Source organism: Ylistrum balloti, unplaced genomic scaffold (genome assembly GCF_031769215.1).
Source record: "Ylistrum balloti isolate Yb309-2 unplaced genomic scaffold, AGI_CSIRO_Ybal_v1 Utg370110, whole genome shotgun sequence".
Taxonomy (NCBI): domain Eukaryota; kingdom Metazoa; phylum Mollusca; class Bivalvia; order Pectinida; family Pectinidae; genus Ylistrum; species Ylistrum balloti.
In genome coordinates, this window is record NW_026782132.1 from 1357238 (window position 1) to 1375554 (window position 18317).

The 18317-nt window shown below is 35.7% G+C and overlaps 1 protein-coding gene across 1 annotated transcript; it reads right to left on the reverse strand.

The window, feature by feature from the left end:
* Positions 1-212: 212 nt before the first annotated feature.
* On the reverse strand, positions 213-13557 carry LOC132550212 (leucine-rich repeat-containing protein 74B-like). Its single transcript, XM_060214249.1, has 12 exons — positions 13365-13557; positions 12211-12401; positions 10704-10811; positions 8872-8962; positions 8001-8050; positions 6969-7050; positions 5767-5852; positions 4542-4736; positions 3344-3439; positions 2456-2728; positions 2062-2147; positions 213-853 (listed from the first exon to the last, which is right to left on the reverse strand). Exons 1-12 carry the CDS (start codon positions 13555-13557, stop codon positions 640-642), a joined length of 1665 nt encoding a protein of 554 aa, XP_060070232.1. The 3' UTR covers positions 213-639.
* Between the last annotated feature and the right edge of the window lie 4760 nt (positions 13558-18317).

Sequence of the window (18317 nt, forward strand, 5' to 3'; positions counted from 1 at the left end):
GGAAAACAAAACATATGTATTGAAGTGATAATAAGGAAACACATAAATTACGACGGTTATAACGCCTATAGGTGAGAGGTAAGAAACCAACAAAATTAGATAACACTGCAAAAAACAAAAAACAAACAAACAAAAACAAAAAAAATTATATATATTTAATTTGTATCATAAGATTCTAATGTCTTTGACACAAAAAACAATTCAGATAGGACATGGAGCTTGAACTACATGGCATGCAATGCATTATATGCTAATGATCAAATACTGATGAAAGGTAATGACTCTGCTGTACCTAGTAATTGTATTCCGACGTGATACTTGTTAATGTTTGACAATACAAAAGGTGGGACACAACAATCAAGAAGAAGAATGGCGGAGTTATCTCCCTTGTGCTTCAGGCCTCCACACATCTATTCGTGTTGTTTTTGTTTATCTGTCCAAAATCAAATATACAGGTATTTAGCAGCCGTTAATTACCAACAGGATTGTTGATAATTCTATGTTTTCTCGGGAGTCGATCATCCGCTCTTAGATATCCATTATCAACATAGACACACAGACCAAAGGTACTTCTCTAAAGAGAGTCCCCTTGTCTTTCTAGTCCAGGATTGATTAATTTCGACTGTCTAGGACCTTGTTTCAACTAGACAGTTTTCTTTGGCCATTCGGGGATGACTCTCGAGACATCACGGGGGACAAGAGATTGGGCGCGTTCGACACCTTTAGTCTGAATGTCATTGGATCGATATTTCCTTTCCTGAATGAACGTGAATACTTATTCATGTCTTCGTCTCCCGTCTTTCTGGTGTCTCTAGACATCTTCCTCATCTTCTTGTCGCCGGCAAGAAATTCCCTGGAACAGAAACCATAATTCGTGAAAGTGTATTTCACGGGTACTGATATCCACTTTCATACATTAATAAGGCATAGTACATAAACAATATTTGAAACTTAACGAATTTTCGCCGGGCTGATTCCAATAAAACTTGGTCACAAGCATCGACACTTAAATGAATCAAATTCCCAATGTCTGTGGTGCTCATTACTTGAGCTCCGGTGAAGATGAAGCCAAACAATGAAATAGCAAGTTATTCTTTTTTATCAAATCTTCTTCTATAGTTGGAGACATATTTGAAACAAATGTTTAATGTGGTTGTAATGTCAGCGACTAACCAAAGCAAAAGTGCAATACGATAGCTGGATGTAGTTGGAAGGATGAATCAAATTTTTGACGGAGAAAAGTATTGAAACAGCAATACAATTCTGGTTTCTTTGAAAACAGATAACTAATTATGTATTTGTAAGTTTTAGAAAATGTCATAAAGATTTCCCCAGGTTTTAAGGCCACTGGGTTAAAGGTCTGTTATTGCTAACGTTTTCACTGCTTCAAGAACCACCGGATAAACGAACCAAACTTAATCACGCGCATCAATACCTGAAATGTCAAACAAATTGCAAAATCCTTGGTCCACACCTTCTCGGTGGCCAGGGAATAGGGAGAAAAGTATGACATTTTATGTTATCTTATAAAACCTCCTATAAGTTTGAGATAAAACTGAAACAGATGCTCCAATAAATAACTGTGTCAAATTCATGTTCACTGGATGCATCGTTTAGCATCCATGGGTGGGTCATGTTTTGGGAGGAATCAAAAGACTGAAACGGCAACCACTTGAAAACTGTCAATTGTTTTATAGGCAAAATAAGCTTCTCGTTTGACGAAGTAACTATAAAAACAACAGCTAATCCGACCTACAAACATCACAGAAGCACCATTCACTCAACAACAGCTTACCAAATCAGCTCCACAGACTTCAACAAACACGATTAGACGGAAGATTCACGTCAAGTGTCTTAAAATCGCTCTGCTTCTTTAAACACGTAATGAAATTATATTTATCTTGTCTGTGACAGACAACATATCAGTATACCGAAATTTATATTTGACAGTAGTTATACATTCTTTTATGTGTTGTAAATCTCATTGTAAAACGAAAATTAAGAATATTTTCCACGGTATTATGTGACCATAGTACTAAAAGTATATAAGCATGTTATTACCTCATGTCGATATGTCCGTCTCCATCCTCGTCCAGGAAATTTACAATTTTTTCGATAACCATATCAGACACAGGTACGCCAGATTCCTAGAAATAAAGTTAACACGCGTGTTTATGTTATGCGGAAAGTGTGGCTTTCCAGTCCACAATCCAGTAATTTCAGGCTATCGAACTGAGTCGCTAGAAAATATTTTTTTGAAAAACAAAAACTAATTATTCGAAATATTTTGGAGTAGCAACACTGACCCAAATATTTTGATGACGATGAAAGAGATTGCGATTAATAATGAATGTTTAATATTTCATGAGTTGTACCAAGGAAGTCTACATTTTTAAGAATTTTATAAATAATAAGAACGGATTAATTATATTTGTGAATACGGAAGTAGCCTTACTTTGAACAGTTGTTTGATTTCCTCAGGAGACACAGAATCGTCGTTGTCTTTGTTGATCCGTCTAAAGAAATCCTGGGCACGATTCTTCTCTTTGAGCATGTACAACAACTTAAGTGGGTCCATGTTGAATACAGATGGGGCCTGGATTTCCTTCCGCATCTTGTCCTCCGAGATACTCTTTACCGGAAGTGCCAACTCGTACACTGCGTCGAAACCCCGTTGTTGTTTCAGCTCAGTTAATGTGTCTACAAATGGCTTATCGACCACAATTTTCTGAAGAAAAAAATCTGCTGTTATGATGACATCTGACTTATATATTGTAAATATATTGATATATAATGACACAGTGTTATATTCTCCCAATGTATTGTAAATGTATTAATATCTCTTGACACACTGTTGTATTCTCCCTACATTTGCGCAACGATGACAACATGCGATAGACAACTATCACAAGAAAGGAAAAGTTTCTAAAATTAAACAAATTCCGAATAATTATATATTTTTACCAGACAAGAAAAAGCGAAGGTTTATAAGTGAGCAGTATTAAGATAATGATCTCATCTACCCGTTATAAAATCCTCAATGATACCATCAAGGAACACAGTAAATCAAGCTACAACCAGACTTCGTGTACCTTAATGACAAAAATAAAACTTTGTATTCCTACAAACTATTTAGATACTATGCAACCAAGGAAGATGAGCACAAATTTCGGCAACATAGATAGGTGTGTGAGATATAGGGCTACATGTGTCATGAGGTGTTATTTCTTTCAGTAACAAAGTATCTACCAAGTGATTGTAACATATAGATAGTTGTCAAGGAATAGAAGATTGTCATACAATATAGAAAAAGTGTGTAAGCAAATAAGACATTATAGCATACCTCCAGACGAAGTAACTGTAGCGACATCTCGGGGCATTTCTTGATAGCGTTGATAAGGATGGTGGTATATATGGGTGTGATAGGGTTATTACTTAACTGAAATGTATATAAAAAAAAACATAATAAGACCTTAAAAGAAACCTAGATCACGAGGCAGCAGTAACGGTAAAGGTAATAAATTACATAAGACGAAAAATGTTATAGACTGTAGACGAGAGAGTCACTCATTAGTCAGTCCTGACGGACCACTGTTATAGACTGTAGACGAGAGAGACACTAATTAGTCAGTCCTGATGGACCACTGTTATAGACTGTAGACGAGAGACACACTCATTAGTCAGTCCTGACGGACCACTGTTATAGACTGTAGTCAGTCCTGACGGACCACTGTTATAGACTGTAGACGAGAGAGTCACTCATTAGTCAGTCCTGACGGACCACTGTTATAGACTGTAGACGAGAGAGTCACTCATTAGTCAGTCCTGACGGACCACTGTTATAGACTGTAGACAAGAGAGTCACTCATTAGTCAGTGACGGAACACTGTTATATACGAGAGAGGTGTGAGTCCTGACGGACCACTGTTATAGACTGTAACTGAGAGATATATATATTAAAAAAAACCACTGTTATAGACTGTAGACGAGAGAGTCACTCATTAGTCAGTCCTGACGGACCACTGTTATAGACTGTAGACGAGAGAGACACTCATTAGTCAGTCCTGACGGACCACTGTTATAGACTGTAGACGAGAGAGACACTCATTAGTCAGTCCTGACGGACCACTGTTATAGACTGTAGACGAGAGAGTCACTCATTAGTCAGTCCTGACGGACCACTGTTATAGACTGTAGACGAGAGAGACACTCATTAGTCAGTCCTGACGGACCACTGTTATAGACTGTAGACAAGATATTAGAGTCAATCCCGGAGGAATAAATGTTATAAACTGTAGACGAGAGAGAAATTAATAAGTTGATTCTGGAGAAAAACCGTTATGGTCTGTAGGCGAGAGAGAATCTGATAATTCAGTCCTGGAGGAAAAATTTAATGACATATTTATTACCCTTTCAAAATAGATTGTTTCCGCTATATGCGGATAATGGAATGAGAGATTGAAGAACTGTAACCTTCAGGAAATAATTCATTAAAAAATCAGACCTAAGCAGATATGTATAACTAGCTAGTCGACACGTACGTCCAAGACGAGAAGGCACTTGTTCATACAGAGACCTCTGGTCAGTTCCAACATGGCGGGAGGATGGACTCTGTTGCACGCCATATTTAACCTGGTAAGCGTGGTGTTCTGACGTAAGGCCTCGGACATTGCGGAACACCCTTCAAAACCAAACCCATTCCAGGCCAGGTTAACATCGGTAATACAGGTGTTGTGCTGAAAATAAATGGTGACAACAGCGGAACATTCCAGGTCTGTTCTACAGTAATTATTTAAATGTTGTACAAAAGATTAGTGTAAAACGGTGGCACATGCAAGTGTTATACTGAAGATAAAAGATGACAACGATGGACATACAAGTGTAATACTGAAGTAAAAGATAACAAAAGTGGACATACAAGTGTTATGTGTTATACTGAAAGTAAATGATAACACGAAAAAAATTCATCTGATTATGTGTGTGTGTAGGTGTGTGTGTAACAGGCGCTATGAAATACAGATGTACTGATTATCGGTGATAACCACTTCATCACTAATCTGTGATTCTCTTATTTGTTTCTATGGTAGGTACGCTCATCGTCGGTTCTAGTTACAAGTGTTGAACATATATGTACACATATAAAGGAACTAGCTACTAAATTGTATTTCGAGAGTTTTATACGTACCAAAGTAAACAGACTTTTGCTGAGAAATGAAACTTTTGGAATGAAATTGCATTTTGCATTCGACTTCTCTAGTAAGCGAACAGAATCAACAACTGCTAAGTAGGAGTCACTTTATAGGCAATGATAATAACGTTCATCATTCGAGACAGAATTAACTGCTGGAATGTCACGTGATCATGAACTACATATATTAATATATTATTAATATTAATACATGATGCTGGCAGAGCGAACATAAGGTTTCGATAAATGCAGGTGGATATAACCTATGTTTCATGGCTGCGATACGAGTACATGCCTATCGGTTTTGTTACCACTACTTTGATTCCTGCTTTGAGAACATGACATCAAATGGATTTGACCTAAACTTTCATGGCTTAAGAGTCTACATCGGTTTTCTTTGTTTGGTTGGTGACACGGAAATATCTTATCCTATTCGTCAGAAATAATAGTCTTAGATAAGCAATGTACAACGGAGAATTCTATACAATCGTGATTTTCACGCCTGGCGTAAATCTACAGCAAGTAAAACAAAGAAAACAAGTTATTCCGTCAACAGTCTGATTATACATGTTCCATACCTGTATACCACGTGATATATAGATACTTCCACGCCCCCGGATATGATTCCAACTGAGATCCAGTTCCTTTATGTTGGTGTTTTCCTCTGAAATTTCATATTTTCTATAATTCAATGATGACAGAATCTGATAAGTTTTCAGTAAGATTTGTCAGGTTTAATCATCTAACAATATTGTGTAAACCAAAGGCAAATGCAAAATCTAAATTGTAAGCTTCATCTGTTTCTTTGTCTACATAAAGATCGCAAAACTACCTGGTATAATTCAAAGTTTATCCATGTTAAACGGCATGGTGTTTGTATTATCTCACATTCATTTCCTTGTGAATGACAAATCGGTACTTATATCCGTAACCTGTGTTTGACGTTCTTAATAGGATCACTAGCATTCCAACACGACAGTGATACCTGGCATACTGCACTATGATCCTTATTAGATTTATGTTCTATCGTGTCTGTGTTGGTGGGGATGGTTACATATCGGTGAATGAATAGCAGTGATAGACATATACACTTATTGATGAGTCATTCACTTACTTATAGTATAATGTTGGATCTGGCTTTACAAGAATATGGCCCCCTCCCCTACTCCCCTTTCCATCTCCGTAATTATTGCGAGATACTTGAAATGACAAATTGACAATGGCGTTTTCTTTACATAATTCACGTCGTTTCGGTTTTGTTTTTAAATTGTTAATGTTAGATTGAAATTTCATTTTATCAATTTCTTCACGTTGATTCATGAATAATAAATACCCCGAAACGCCTTACAAGTAATATAAGTGTCTCCCCTTTCTCGTCCCCTCATACTCACCCCCTCCCCCAACCCCCACCCCCCATAATATACATAATATATAGGCCTTCCTGCCGAATTAGTCTTACTATTTGTGCACTTGTAGTACTGTTTAAATCTAATACATCCTTGCCAGGGTAAAAACTTTCGTCACAAAACTGTACAGATAATTCTTGCATCTGAAGTCATTTTTATTTTCATGATTCGTCTACATCCACGAAAATATATATTTTATAAAGCACTTGCTTCCTGTATTATATCACTATGTATTTATATGCCGATTATTGATTATATAACATATCATGGTAAACACGCATTCGTGTTTGAACAAATATGCAAGGTGCGCAGTGTTTACAACGTTTCGAGATAGAAACAATGCCACCCTCAGACTGTACCTAGTTGGTTCTTACCTATGGCCTGACCAAGAATTTTACATCCTTCTGTCTCAAATGTATTATGGCTCAGGTTGAAGTGTTTCAGTGCCTTACAGTTCTGTAAGTAGGAAACGTTAGTAAACAATAACACAGCGGTCTAGCGCTATAATTGATTCCTGCACGTTAATGCATGTTGTAAATGCCGATGCCAAGTCGAATTACGTAATGGATGTTGTCAAAATATCACTTACATCCATCATTCTGTTTTCATAGTGAAATATGTTTCAAACTTGTAAATGTAATAATTGACATGTTTGTGAACACAACAGAAACTCAAAGGCCATATTTTTTATGTATTCTGTCCGAAAAGTCTTATAACTATGTAAACGTTGATGTTTGCTTTGGTAGGCGGTATGGCACGACTCTGTGATATAACATATAGAGGCGTCTTTATGCTTGCTAAAACCTACATGTAGTTATAAGTTATATGCACGGTAACGCGTTTAACGTGACTGATATACGACAGTTCCTCTTAGCATCTCTTTGTATTGCTGCCCGCAAAATGACGTCAAACGACAAAGCCAACTCGTTCCGCGAAATGAAGGAACAGTGGATTTTTTTCTTACTTTGAGGGATATTTGCGATTTCTTTATATTGCTCAAGCGAGTTTTCCTCTTTTAACATTACTTTTCCTTTTTGTGTTTCTTTTTTTTTTTTTTTTTTAATTTGTTAACTTTTTATATTATCGCCTTAATTTGCTGCTTCTGCACATTGCCTAGTGACGTCTTTCCGCGGCCAACAAATAACTTACTAATTTGAAAATTACGTTTGGCGTTGGAGTTTCTCGGTTGCCAGCCAGATTAATTTGATCAAGAGGCAGATACGCCATGCCCGGTTGCCATTGATTTGAAATGAGGGGCTTATAGATTCTGTCCGAGCAAAGCAAAATTACTTTCCTCTGTCATTGTTGAAACGTCAGCTATACGTTTGGGGCAATCCGCTAAAACTTTGATCTCTATTTTGTACAGCATTGCCTGGGTAACATGTATTATAGACGATCACGTTTACCTGTATGATGTATGCTATAGATCCACTGTCCTTGTCCTGTATACGGTTACCTACGGTAGAAAAACTATATTTATTTCCCTACAAATATCTCCACCTTACATTGTTTTATGTCAATCTAAGTTTATTTCTTGTTTTCTACGTCTTTCTAAAATCAGATTTTTTAAAATCAGTTTTACTAGAAAAAGTAAGACAGAAAGACAAGTTAATTTTAGTAAAAATGAATAGGTCAAATGCTACTCCAATGGAATAAATTTTCCAAATGAAGCAGCTTAGCAACACAAGTTAATATGCAAGTATTGAGCTAAAAACACACATCTTAAACGGATCAGAAATAGTTGGTCGAAAAACCGATTACAAGCTGTACTTCGTGAAAGTACAAGTAACCCTCTTTTTGCAGTGTGAAATTCAGATTTAATTTAAACAAACCTCGTTTACTTTTGTTTTCTCTATGAGATTTATTCATTGTAAATATATTCGTCAAATTCAGTTTGATTTCTTTCTCATATTTTCTTTACACTCATTTGATCCAGTAAAATTGCCATAATGAATTCAAACCCAACGTCGATCCTGAAGGATGAGAATACAACGCTATCTAAGCTATTGTTGTTAGTAGTTACCAGAATAAGAGAAGTATTGAATTTACTTTTCCTTTCCTGAAACTACTCTGAAATGACATAAAAGTTGTGAAAATCTTTTACTTAGTATAGATCTGTATACATTATAGATCTTTATTCTCCGTGTTCATGACTGATATCTCACTTGGTAGATCTGTAAAACTGATTTTTCATCTCGCATATCTTGTATTGTCCGTGACTCCGCAACATATTTTGACAAAACATGTATTTCACAATATTTTTCCTATTGTGATTACCTGCCAGACTGAGATGATGAAGCTGACGAATACCCGGACACCTGGACAGACCATCTAGAGTTTCACTTCCCAGTCCACACTCATCTAAAGCCTGAAGGTTAAAAAAATGAAACTTAAAAAGTAGCACTGCTTTCTTCAGAGCCAGGCGTTTAACCATCCTATCCTCCCAGTCCTTCTGAACCCGAAATTGGTCCGTACGCGTAACCAATTTTCCTACCTACGTTCTTTAACATGTAAACCCACACGTAGACAATTCCGCTTCCCTTCTCTCCCACAAAACCTAAATAGGGGTTTGCTGTAACCTACACAATTTTTTTTATTCATAGGAATAGCAGCACGGTTAAGAATATGTAGAGGATATTTAATAGTCTTCAATAATAACAAATATTTTTCACAAATGTGTCCATTTTAGCATCTTTCATGAGTGCGCATCAAGACTGAAAGATAAAAAGATATCAGACACATGAGCGAAATGTATCTGTTATTACTTAAGACACTAATAGATATTCTATTTACTACATTTTCACAAGCAAAATAGCTAAATTCCTAGCATAATAAGTACAGATATAAGAGGACGAAGCTTTTTCGATGACACTACTCACTCATTACAACTTCGTAGTACGCGATAAAATATAGTCTGTTTTTCAAAAATCCTTAGAAATATGTAAACACAAAAAATAATTTCAATGACAATTTTTTTACATTAACATATAAAATGTTTTTTTAATGTCACTAACAAACAAAATATGCAGTGAAACGTTCAAAGAGAGTGTGACAAGTTACTACGCAACTGAAAATATGGCGGCAACTTAACTGTCGCTGTTGATGACACGAATCCTCTTGAAATGTCTGACGTGACGCTATCCACAATGGAACACTTCTCAAAATTTGATGCAGATATTTTGTTTTGCAATATAAGTGATTATTGACTATACTAAACTAAATGTAGTGTATTGTGTCATTTTAACCGGCTCGCGTCTTCGATGTTGCTAACCATCTCCAGTTGAAATTGAAAATACGAAATTATAAAACTTTTCCTGGAAATGATGCCATGCGACACCACAAATATTGTATCATGGTTTAATACAATGAAAAGTGTGTTTAAAATCAAAATTTTGATAGATATCTGACTCTCGTGAGTTCAAATGTGTAAGTTTTCGATTGTGTTGTTTTTCACTTGTGGAAAAAAACAGCACTTTTATCAGTGAGATATTTTTCTATATTTCACAGGCAAAAACGTTATAGATACATATACGTTCATCTGAAATTGACACACATGTATAATGACATCTACATTTTGATTTCTTTCGATCACTTTCGGTTTGCCTAGATATCCTCCTAATTTTTAAAATTTAGTCCCCTTACCTTTTGACGAGTCCTAGAAGGACGAAACAGCTGTATAATGCAATTTAATTCATTATCTGGCTCTAGTGTATCGAATTCAGAATGTGCGTTTTTGGTACAATTTTCTAACAGGCCTTCTTTGTGTGAATAGCAGACTAATAAAAATGTGACATGAAGGATAGCCATGTTTCCTTGTATCTCTGCTGGCTTATCTCTCTGTCAGACGTATTATACTTCTACATACATCACCGTGTACTGTAAACCACGAGCTACTTCACCACATACACCAACCCGAGTCATATTTAAGATTGTGTTCCGGAAACTCATACCATAGTGTTGTGGAAAAGGCAGAAGATCTCGAATACTGACCTTTTCACACAGGGAAGTGACACCATTTCTTATATATTCCCTTGCAACTATCCCTGATACAAGTGCGACCATGGAGTTAAGTTTGTGCCAAGAGGCCGTGTTCTTGAACCAATACCTACTAGCGTGGTCAGTTTCGAGGTATATATCAGAACTTCCTGGACATAGCGGCCTTCTCGACTGGACAACATGTTTCCGGAGAGATCCAGTGTTCCGAGAATCCCGTCTCCCTAAATCATTCAAACTTTCTTAATCAGAAATATAATGTCCACTGTCTGTTAACTATATATGGTATAACACCTTATCTACAACCATTTAGTATAAACTATACATGGTATCACACCTTATCTACAACCATCTAGTATAAACTATACATGGTATCAAACCTTATCATCTACAGCCATCTGGTATAAACTATACATGGTATCACACCTTATCTACAACCATCTAGTATAAACTATACATGGTATCAAACCTTATCATCTACAGCCATCTGGTATAAACTGTACATGGTATCACACCTTATCTACAACCATCTAATATAAACTGTACATGGTATCAAACCTTATCTACAACCATCTAATATAAACTATACATGGTATCACACCTTATCTACAACCATCTAATATAAACTATACATGGTATCACACCTTATCTACAACCATCTAATATAAACTGTACATGGTATAACACCTTATCTACAACCATCTAATATAAACTGTACATGGTATAACACCTTATCTACAACCATCTAATATAAACTGTACATGGTATAACACCTTATCTACAACCATCTAATATAAACTATACATGGTATCACACCTTATCTACAACCATCTAATATAAACTGTACATGGTATCACACCTTATCTACAACCATCTAATATAAACTATACATGGTATAACACCTTATCTACAACCATCTAATATAAACTATACATGGTATCACACCTTATCTACAACCATCTAATATAAACTATACATGGTATCACACCTTATCCACAACCATCTAATATAAACTGTACATGGTATAACACCTTATCTACAACCATCTAATATAAACTATACATGGTATCACACCTTATCTACAACCATCTAATATAAACTATACATGGTATCACACCTTATCTACAACCATCTAATATAAACTATACATGGTATCACACCTTATCTACAACCATCTAATATAAACTATACATGGTATCAAACCTTATCATCTACAACCATCTACTATAAGATATACACGGAATAACACCTAAAAGTATTGATTGATTGATTGATTGATTGATTGATTGATTGATTGATTGATTGATTGATTGATTGATTGACTGCCTGGGTTATTTTAACCATTTTATCGATCTGTAAACATATGATTCATACAATAATCTGAATATAGATAATATATTTACATAGATTGTGCACATCTGATACATAGAATAATCTAAATATAATACAACCAGCATGTATATAGCATACATGTAGTCTTTTTCTGTGTTTAGTAAATAAATTATATTAATTATTCATTGTTCATAAACACTGAAAGTTACGTTTGAAAATATTCCCTCTGTCGTTAATGACCCGTCTGGGCTTCATTACAGACATTAACACTGTGAAGTAGAGATGACCTACCCTCACTGTTTTACAGACTGCTCTGATTTCTTTGCCTCCGAGATAAAAATTTCGGACAGACATACGAGATCCTCCAATTTGACCCATGACCCTTCGGACAGGTATGACCTTGATCTTTTGGCATAATTTCGTGTAGTAATTTCTTCGTCTCCCCGCCTCTTTAGCATTAGCACGAGTCTGCCAAACTGAAACTGTTATTTTTCTATGTCATCAAATTCTTCGATTTGAAAAATAAAATGCATGGAAATGTTATTTTAACATCCACAAGTAAATGACAATGTTGGTTGCATTTGTTTAATATTAATACGTATCGCATGTCGTTATATATTCTGGAACGGTAAGGGCGTATCAAACACATGTTTCACCGGAAGTAGGATATAATTCAATTTAAAATGAGTTCCAATGTAATATCTTGGATTTCTGAGACTTTGTCATCTATGAAGTTGTACTTACTAGCTGATATAAGATGCTTTAGAAGACGTTCTGTAGAGAATTTGCTAGTGGACTACTTTTTTATCAACGGCTCTGTGACGAACCCAGAAAACAAATATCAATAATAAGATAAATCCTCATCATAAAAAAAACTTCTTTATCGGAGTAAAAAGACTTGAAAGTTTTAGAACATGGTCAAATAAACGATTTAAACTATCCATTTTTTTCATTTTTGTTGCTATGACATCCCCAGTTATGAGGTTATTAAATGAAATAAGAATTCAGCGCTTTCACATGTTTTTCCTGTTATCCAGGTATCATTCTATTGCCTTTCAATAAAAGTGGAAATTCATATTTCAGAAAAGGTTGCATTGAAAATAACAAAGGGCGAGTAAAATGGAAAAAAATCAGAAATAGAATTAGAAATTTTAACCACTAAGCCTTTATCCATCTTTAATGCAATGGCACTGTATATCAACACTCGTATACACCGTATGTCAGAGTGACCAGTTAACTACAATACAACACGTTTTCACGTTTTATGAAATAATCATAGAGTAGGACTCTAATTCAAAACTATTATTTTTTTTCTTTTTGGTCATATTATGTGTCATTTCCAGCCATAATAATAAACCGAATTTAGATTCCGTTTTAACACATGGAATTATTTTCCTTGTGCTTAATTTATAACAGATATATGTGAGACATGTACAGACACTTACCGACTTTCTGTGATGTTCTTTTCTTCACTGCTACTGTTAAGAACTCGGTGTCCGAGCGCGTGAAGGCTACACGGAATTGGTCACTTGTTTTAAGCCTCGGTAGTGAGAACTCTTGCTTAATGACATCATCCCTCTTACTCTTCTTTGTTGTAAGAGATTTTACTTTGTCCATACTTGGTCTTGTCCAGCCCATGGTCAAGGCACTGACACTAAAAATTCAATCATTTGATTTTAACATGTTGGTGTCCCGATTCAGCAACTGCTTTCAAACGTAACCTTTACGAACCGACGAACAATTACAGGCTTAAGATTCCAGGCAAGCTTTTCGTTGCATTATCGATGACTGTCTTACAGTCTTGACATTCCGTTGAAGATATTACATGCTCGTCATGAGGTCAAACGGCAATTGAATAGAATCGTGTTCGTGTATTGAATACCAGGAAATCCATAAAGATGTAGGAGGTAGGGATAAAACATTATTTTTACCTCAACATTCTCTCACTAAGCATTCCTCTTTAATATCATATACATGTTTATCAGGTTAGGGAGTTAAACTATCTATCGATTGCAGTGTAAACTTTTCCTTCACGCAAAGATATGGGAGATGTTTTACTTTTTATTTTCATATAATGATATTATTGAAAAAGATCAGATGATAGATCCTTATAGTGATATCACCTGTTCATTACAGTGGTATCACCAATTCATTATAGTGATATCACCTGTTCATTACAGTGGTATCACCTATTCATTATAGTGATATCGCCTTTCCATTACAGTGATATCGCCTTTCCATTATAGTGATATCGCCTTTCCATTACAGTGATATCACCTATTCATTACAATTATATCACCTATTCATTACTGTGATATCACCTATTCCTTACAGTGATATCACCTATACATTACTGTGATATCACCTATTCATTACAATTATATCACCTATTCATTACTGTGAAATCACCTATTCATTACAGTGATATCACCTATTCATTACAATTATATCACCTATTCATTACAGTGATATCACCTATTCATTACAGTTATATCACCTATTCATTACAGTTATATCACCTATTCATTATAGTGATATCACCAAGAATTGGTTATAGTGAATAGGCAATATCAATAAATCATTTGGAGATATCACCGATTGATGATGGTTACATAACAGTCAGATATATTATCAATCCACGTTGAACTGGAGCTATCAACTTTTTATCACCTGTTCACTATAGTGATATCGCCTATTAAGATATATTATCAATTCACTTTGAATTAGAGATATTTACTATTAATTGTGGTGATATTTTAAATCCATTTGGTGATAAAGAATTGAGGATATCACTGTAATGAATAGATGACGCAGCCATCATGAATTAGTGATTTCATTTCTAGTGGTGTCATCTAAGTGTATTTGAAAAATATATTGGCACCTCATAAGGATCATTTTAAGTTGTTGTCATCATTTTCCAGTACATTTAAATGGTAAGTATCTAATGTTTTAAAACCTACTGTTCGTTTAACTTAAAACGTAAGTTGATGAAATTCGGTTAATGAAACGATTTTTTTTAATCTAAATATAGAATAAAAAAATGAAACGGGGTACGACTTTCGTCCACTGGCTATTTCATCTGGCATGAATTCCTGAGTAACGAGCTCCAGTGCTGACTCATCATTAAACATCTATGTGGGATATGTACCTTACTACATCTCATAGCAAGCAATCATTCCCTTACCACTCAGATACGTGTAATTGGATTCAATCCAGTTTCACTTTTTTAAAAGATTCCTTTTCTTGGCGCTCTGCCGCAGCGGACATGGTTTAAGAATGTATCACATCTGATCAAGGCACTCTACCTAACTAGCATTTACAGCCATGGGAAACAAAATGCTTCTCGTTTGTTTCTAGTATGTTCTGAGCACACAGAGGGACTAGTGTGCCACTTTTTTGCAGTAATTTGCAATTACAGACTGAAACGAAATTTTGTTTAAACAAATTTCAGGATCAACGTGCAATTCTTATAATCATATGGGATGTCTTTGTTAAGTCACTTTTTGTTCTGTTACATTATACACTGGTTACATTGTGTGTGACACTGTACATCAGTTGTGTTGTGTTACACTGTACACCAGTTACAATGTGTGTGACACTGTTCACCAGTTACAATGTGTGTTACACTGTACACCAGTTACAATGTGTGTGACACTATACATCAGTTGTGTTGTGTTAAACTGGACATCAGTTACAATGTGTGTGACACTGTACACCAGTTACATTGTGTGTGACACTGTACACCAGTTACACTGTGTGTGACACTGTACATCAGTTGTGTTGTGTTACACTGTACACCAGTTACAATGTGTGTGACACTGTACACCAGTTACACTGTGTGTGACACTGTACATCAGTTGTGTTGTGTTACACTGTACACCAGTTACATTGTTACATTGTGTGTGACACTGTACACCAGTTTACACTGTGTGTGACACTGTACACCACATCACTTTTTGTTCTGTTACATTATTGTGTGTGTGTTACATCAGTTGTGTTGTGTTACACTGTACACCATTTACAATGTGTGTGTGTGACATGTGTGTTTGTACACCAGTTACAATGTGTGTGACACTGTACATCAGTTGTGTTGTGTTAAACTGGACATCAGTTACAATGTGTGTGACACTGTACACCAGTTACATTGTGTGTGACACTGTACACCAGTTACACTGTGTGTGACACTGTACATCAGTTGTGTTGTGTTACACTGTACACCAGTTACAATGTGTGTGACACTGTACACCAGTTACAATGTGTGTGACACTGTACATCAGTTGTGTTGTGTTAAACTGGACATCAGTTACAATGTGTGTGACACTGTACACCAGTTACAATGTGTGAGACACTGTATATCAGTGGTGTTGTGTTACATTATACATCGATCAAATTTTGTGAAACTGTACTTCAATTGTGTTGTGTTAAACTGTAAATTGGTTACCTTATGTGTGATACTGTACGTCAGTTGTGTTGTGTTACACTGTACATCAGTTACAATGTGTGTGACACTGTACATCAGTTGTGTTGTGTTACACTGTACACCAGTTACAATGTGTGTGACACTGTACACAAGTTACAATGTGTGTGACACTATACATCAGTTACATTGTGTGTGACACTATACATCAGTTGTGTTGTGTTACACCGTACATCAGTTGTGTTGTGTTAAACTGTAAATTGGTTACCTTATGTGTGACACTGTACGTCAGTTGTGTTGTGTTACACTGTACACCAGTTACAATGTGTGTGACATTTACATCCGTTGTATTGTGTTACACCGTACATTAGTTGTGTTGTGTGTTACACTATATATCGTCTGTGTTACGTTACATATCAGTTGTTTTATGTATCACACTATACGTCTGTTGTGGCACGTGTCACATTGTAAACTGCATTTGACATGTCAAGCTGTACATCTAATGTGTTGAGTGCACTTCATTTGTACTTCAATGTAACACATAACACAACACGAGCGAAGTACAATGTGACACATATCCCAACACAACTGATGCACAATGTAACACATTCCAGACAACACAACTGATACACAATGTAACACATAACAGAAAAAAACGTGATGTACTTTGTGACACATAACATAACACAAGTGATGAAGAATGTAGCACGTACACATAACATAGAACAACTCATATACAATGTAACTCTTAGCAAAACACAACTGATGTACAATGCTACACATAACACAGCTGATGTACAATCTAACACGTAACGCAATTGATGTACGACGTAACACATAACACAGCATCAGTGATGTACAATGTAACACAACAACGGTGATGTACAGTGTAACACAACAACGGTGATGTATAATGTAACACAACAACGGTGATGTACAGTGTAACACAACAACGGTGATGTACAATGTAACACAACAACGGTGATGTACAGTGTAACACAACAACGGTGATGTACAGTGTAACACAACAACGGTGATGTACAGTGTAACACAACAACGGTGATGTACAGTGTAACACAACAACGGTGATGTACAATGTAACACAACAACGGTGATGTACAATGTAACACAACAACGGTGATGTACAATGTAACACAACAACGGTGATGTACAGTTTAACACAACAACGGTGATGTACAATTGATGTACATAACACAACAACAGTGATGTATTGTGTTAACACAACAACGGTGATGTACATTATGTAACACAACAACGGTGATGTACAGTGCAACTTTTTACATCTGGTATTGTGACAAGCAGATTTTCAGAGAAATACTGATGGTATATGTATATATCCCTCAGAGCGATATCTATAAGAACACTCGTAGATAAATCACTAAAACGTGCCGGTTAGTTCTAGGCTCATGATCTCAAATGAGAGTGAGAATAATTACAGGTGTCGGGCAAACTCCCACAGAGGTCATGGCCTTGGTTTGAAAGTTAACCTCGGAGTCCTCATCATATACCGCATGCCTTTTAGTGTGATGATAAAAACAGGTAATCAAGATTTGTTTACAATATACGTGCTTGTATCTGGAGATGCCTGGAAAATATTTATGCGGCGAATTGTAAGGAAAATGTCAACAGTTATGCAAAATATAACGTCTGAAATATTTCAACATATTCCGGACCCCAATTCGGAATTTACAGAAGAAAATGAAATATTAGATTTTTTTTCTAAATTAAATATCGATATTCAAAATTTCCGACATCTTCATTTACAATTGTACAAATCTTCCCTTCATTTGTAGACATTTTGATATTTTAAAGGAAACGTTTCGAAACGGCTAAATATAAAACATATATTATGCGATTCACAAGCACTTAAAAATCAATCATTTGTAAGGAAACTGCAGTGTAAAGCACTACTAACAAATGTGCTTAACTTTATAACTGGACAAGGAGTAGCTGTCGTTTC

Bases quoted from the DNA above. Each gene is read 5' to 3' on its own strand.
- LOC132550212 (XM_060214249.1), bottom strand. From the start codon at position 13,557: ATGGGCTGGACAAGACCAAGTATGGACAAAGTAAAATCTCTTACAACA. The intron at 12,402-13,364 runs GTAAGTGTCTGT...GAAAAATAACAG, and splicing joins AAGAACATCACAGAAAGTCG to TTTCAGTTTGGCAGACTCGT. The intron at 10,812-12,210 runs GTAGGTCATCTC...TGAATGATTTAG, and splicing joins CAGTCTGTAAAACAGTGAGG to GGAGACGGGATTCTCGGAAC.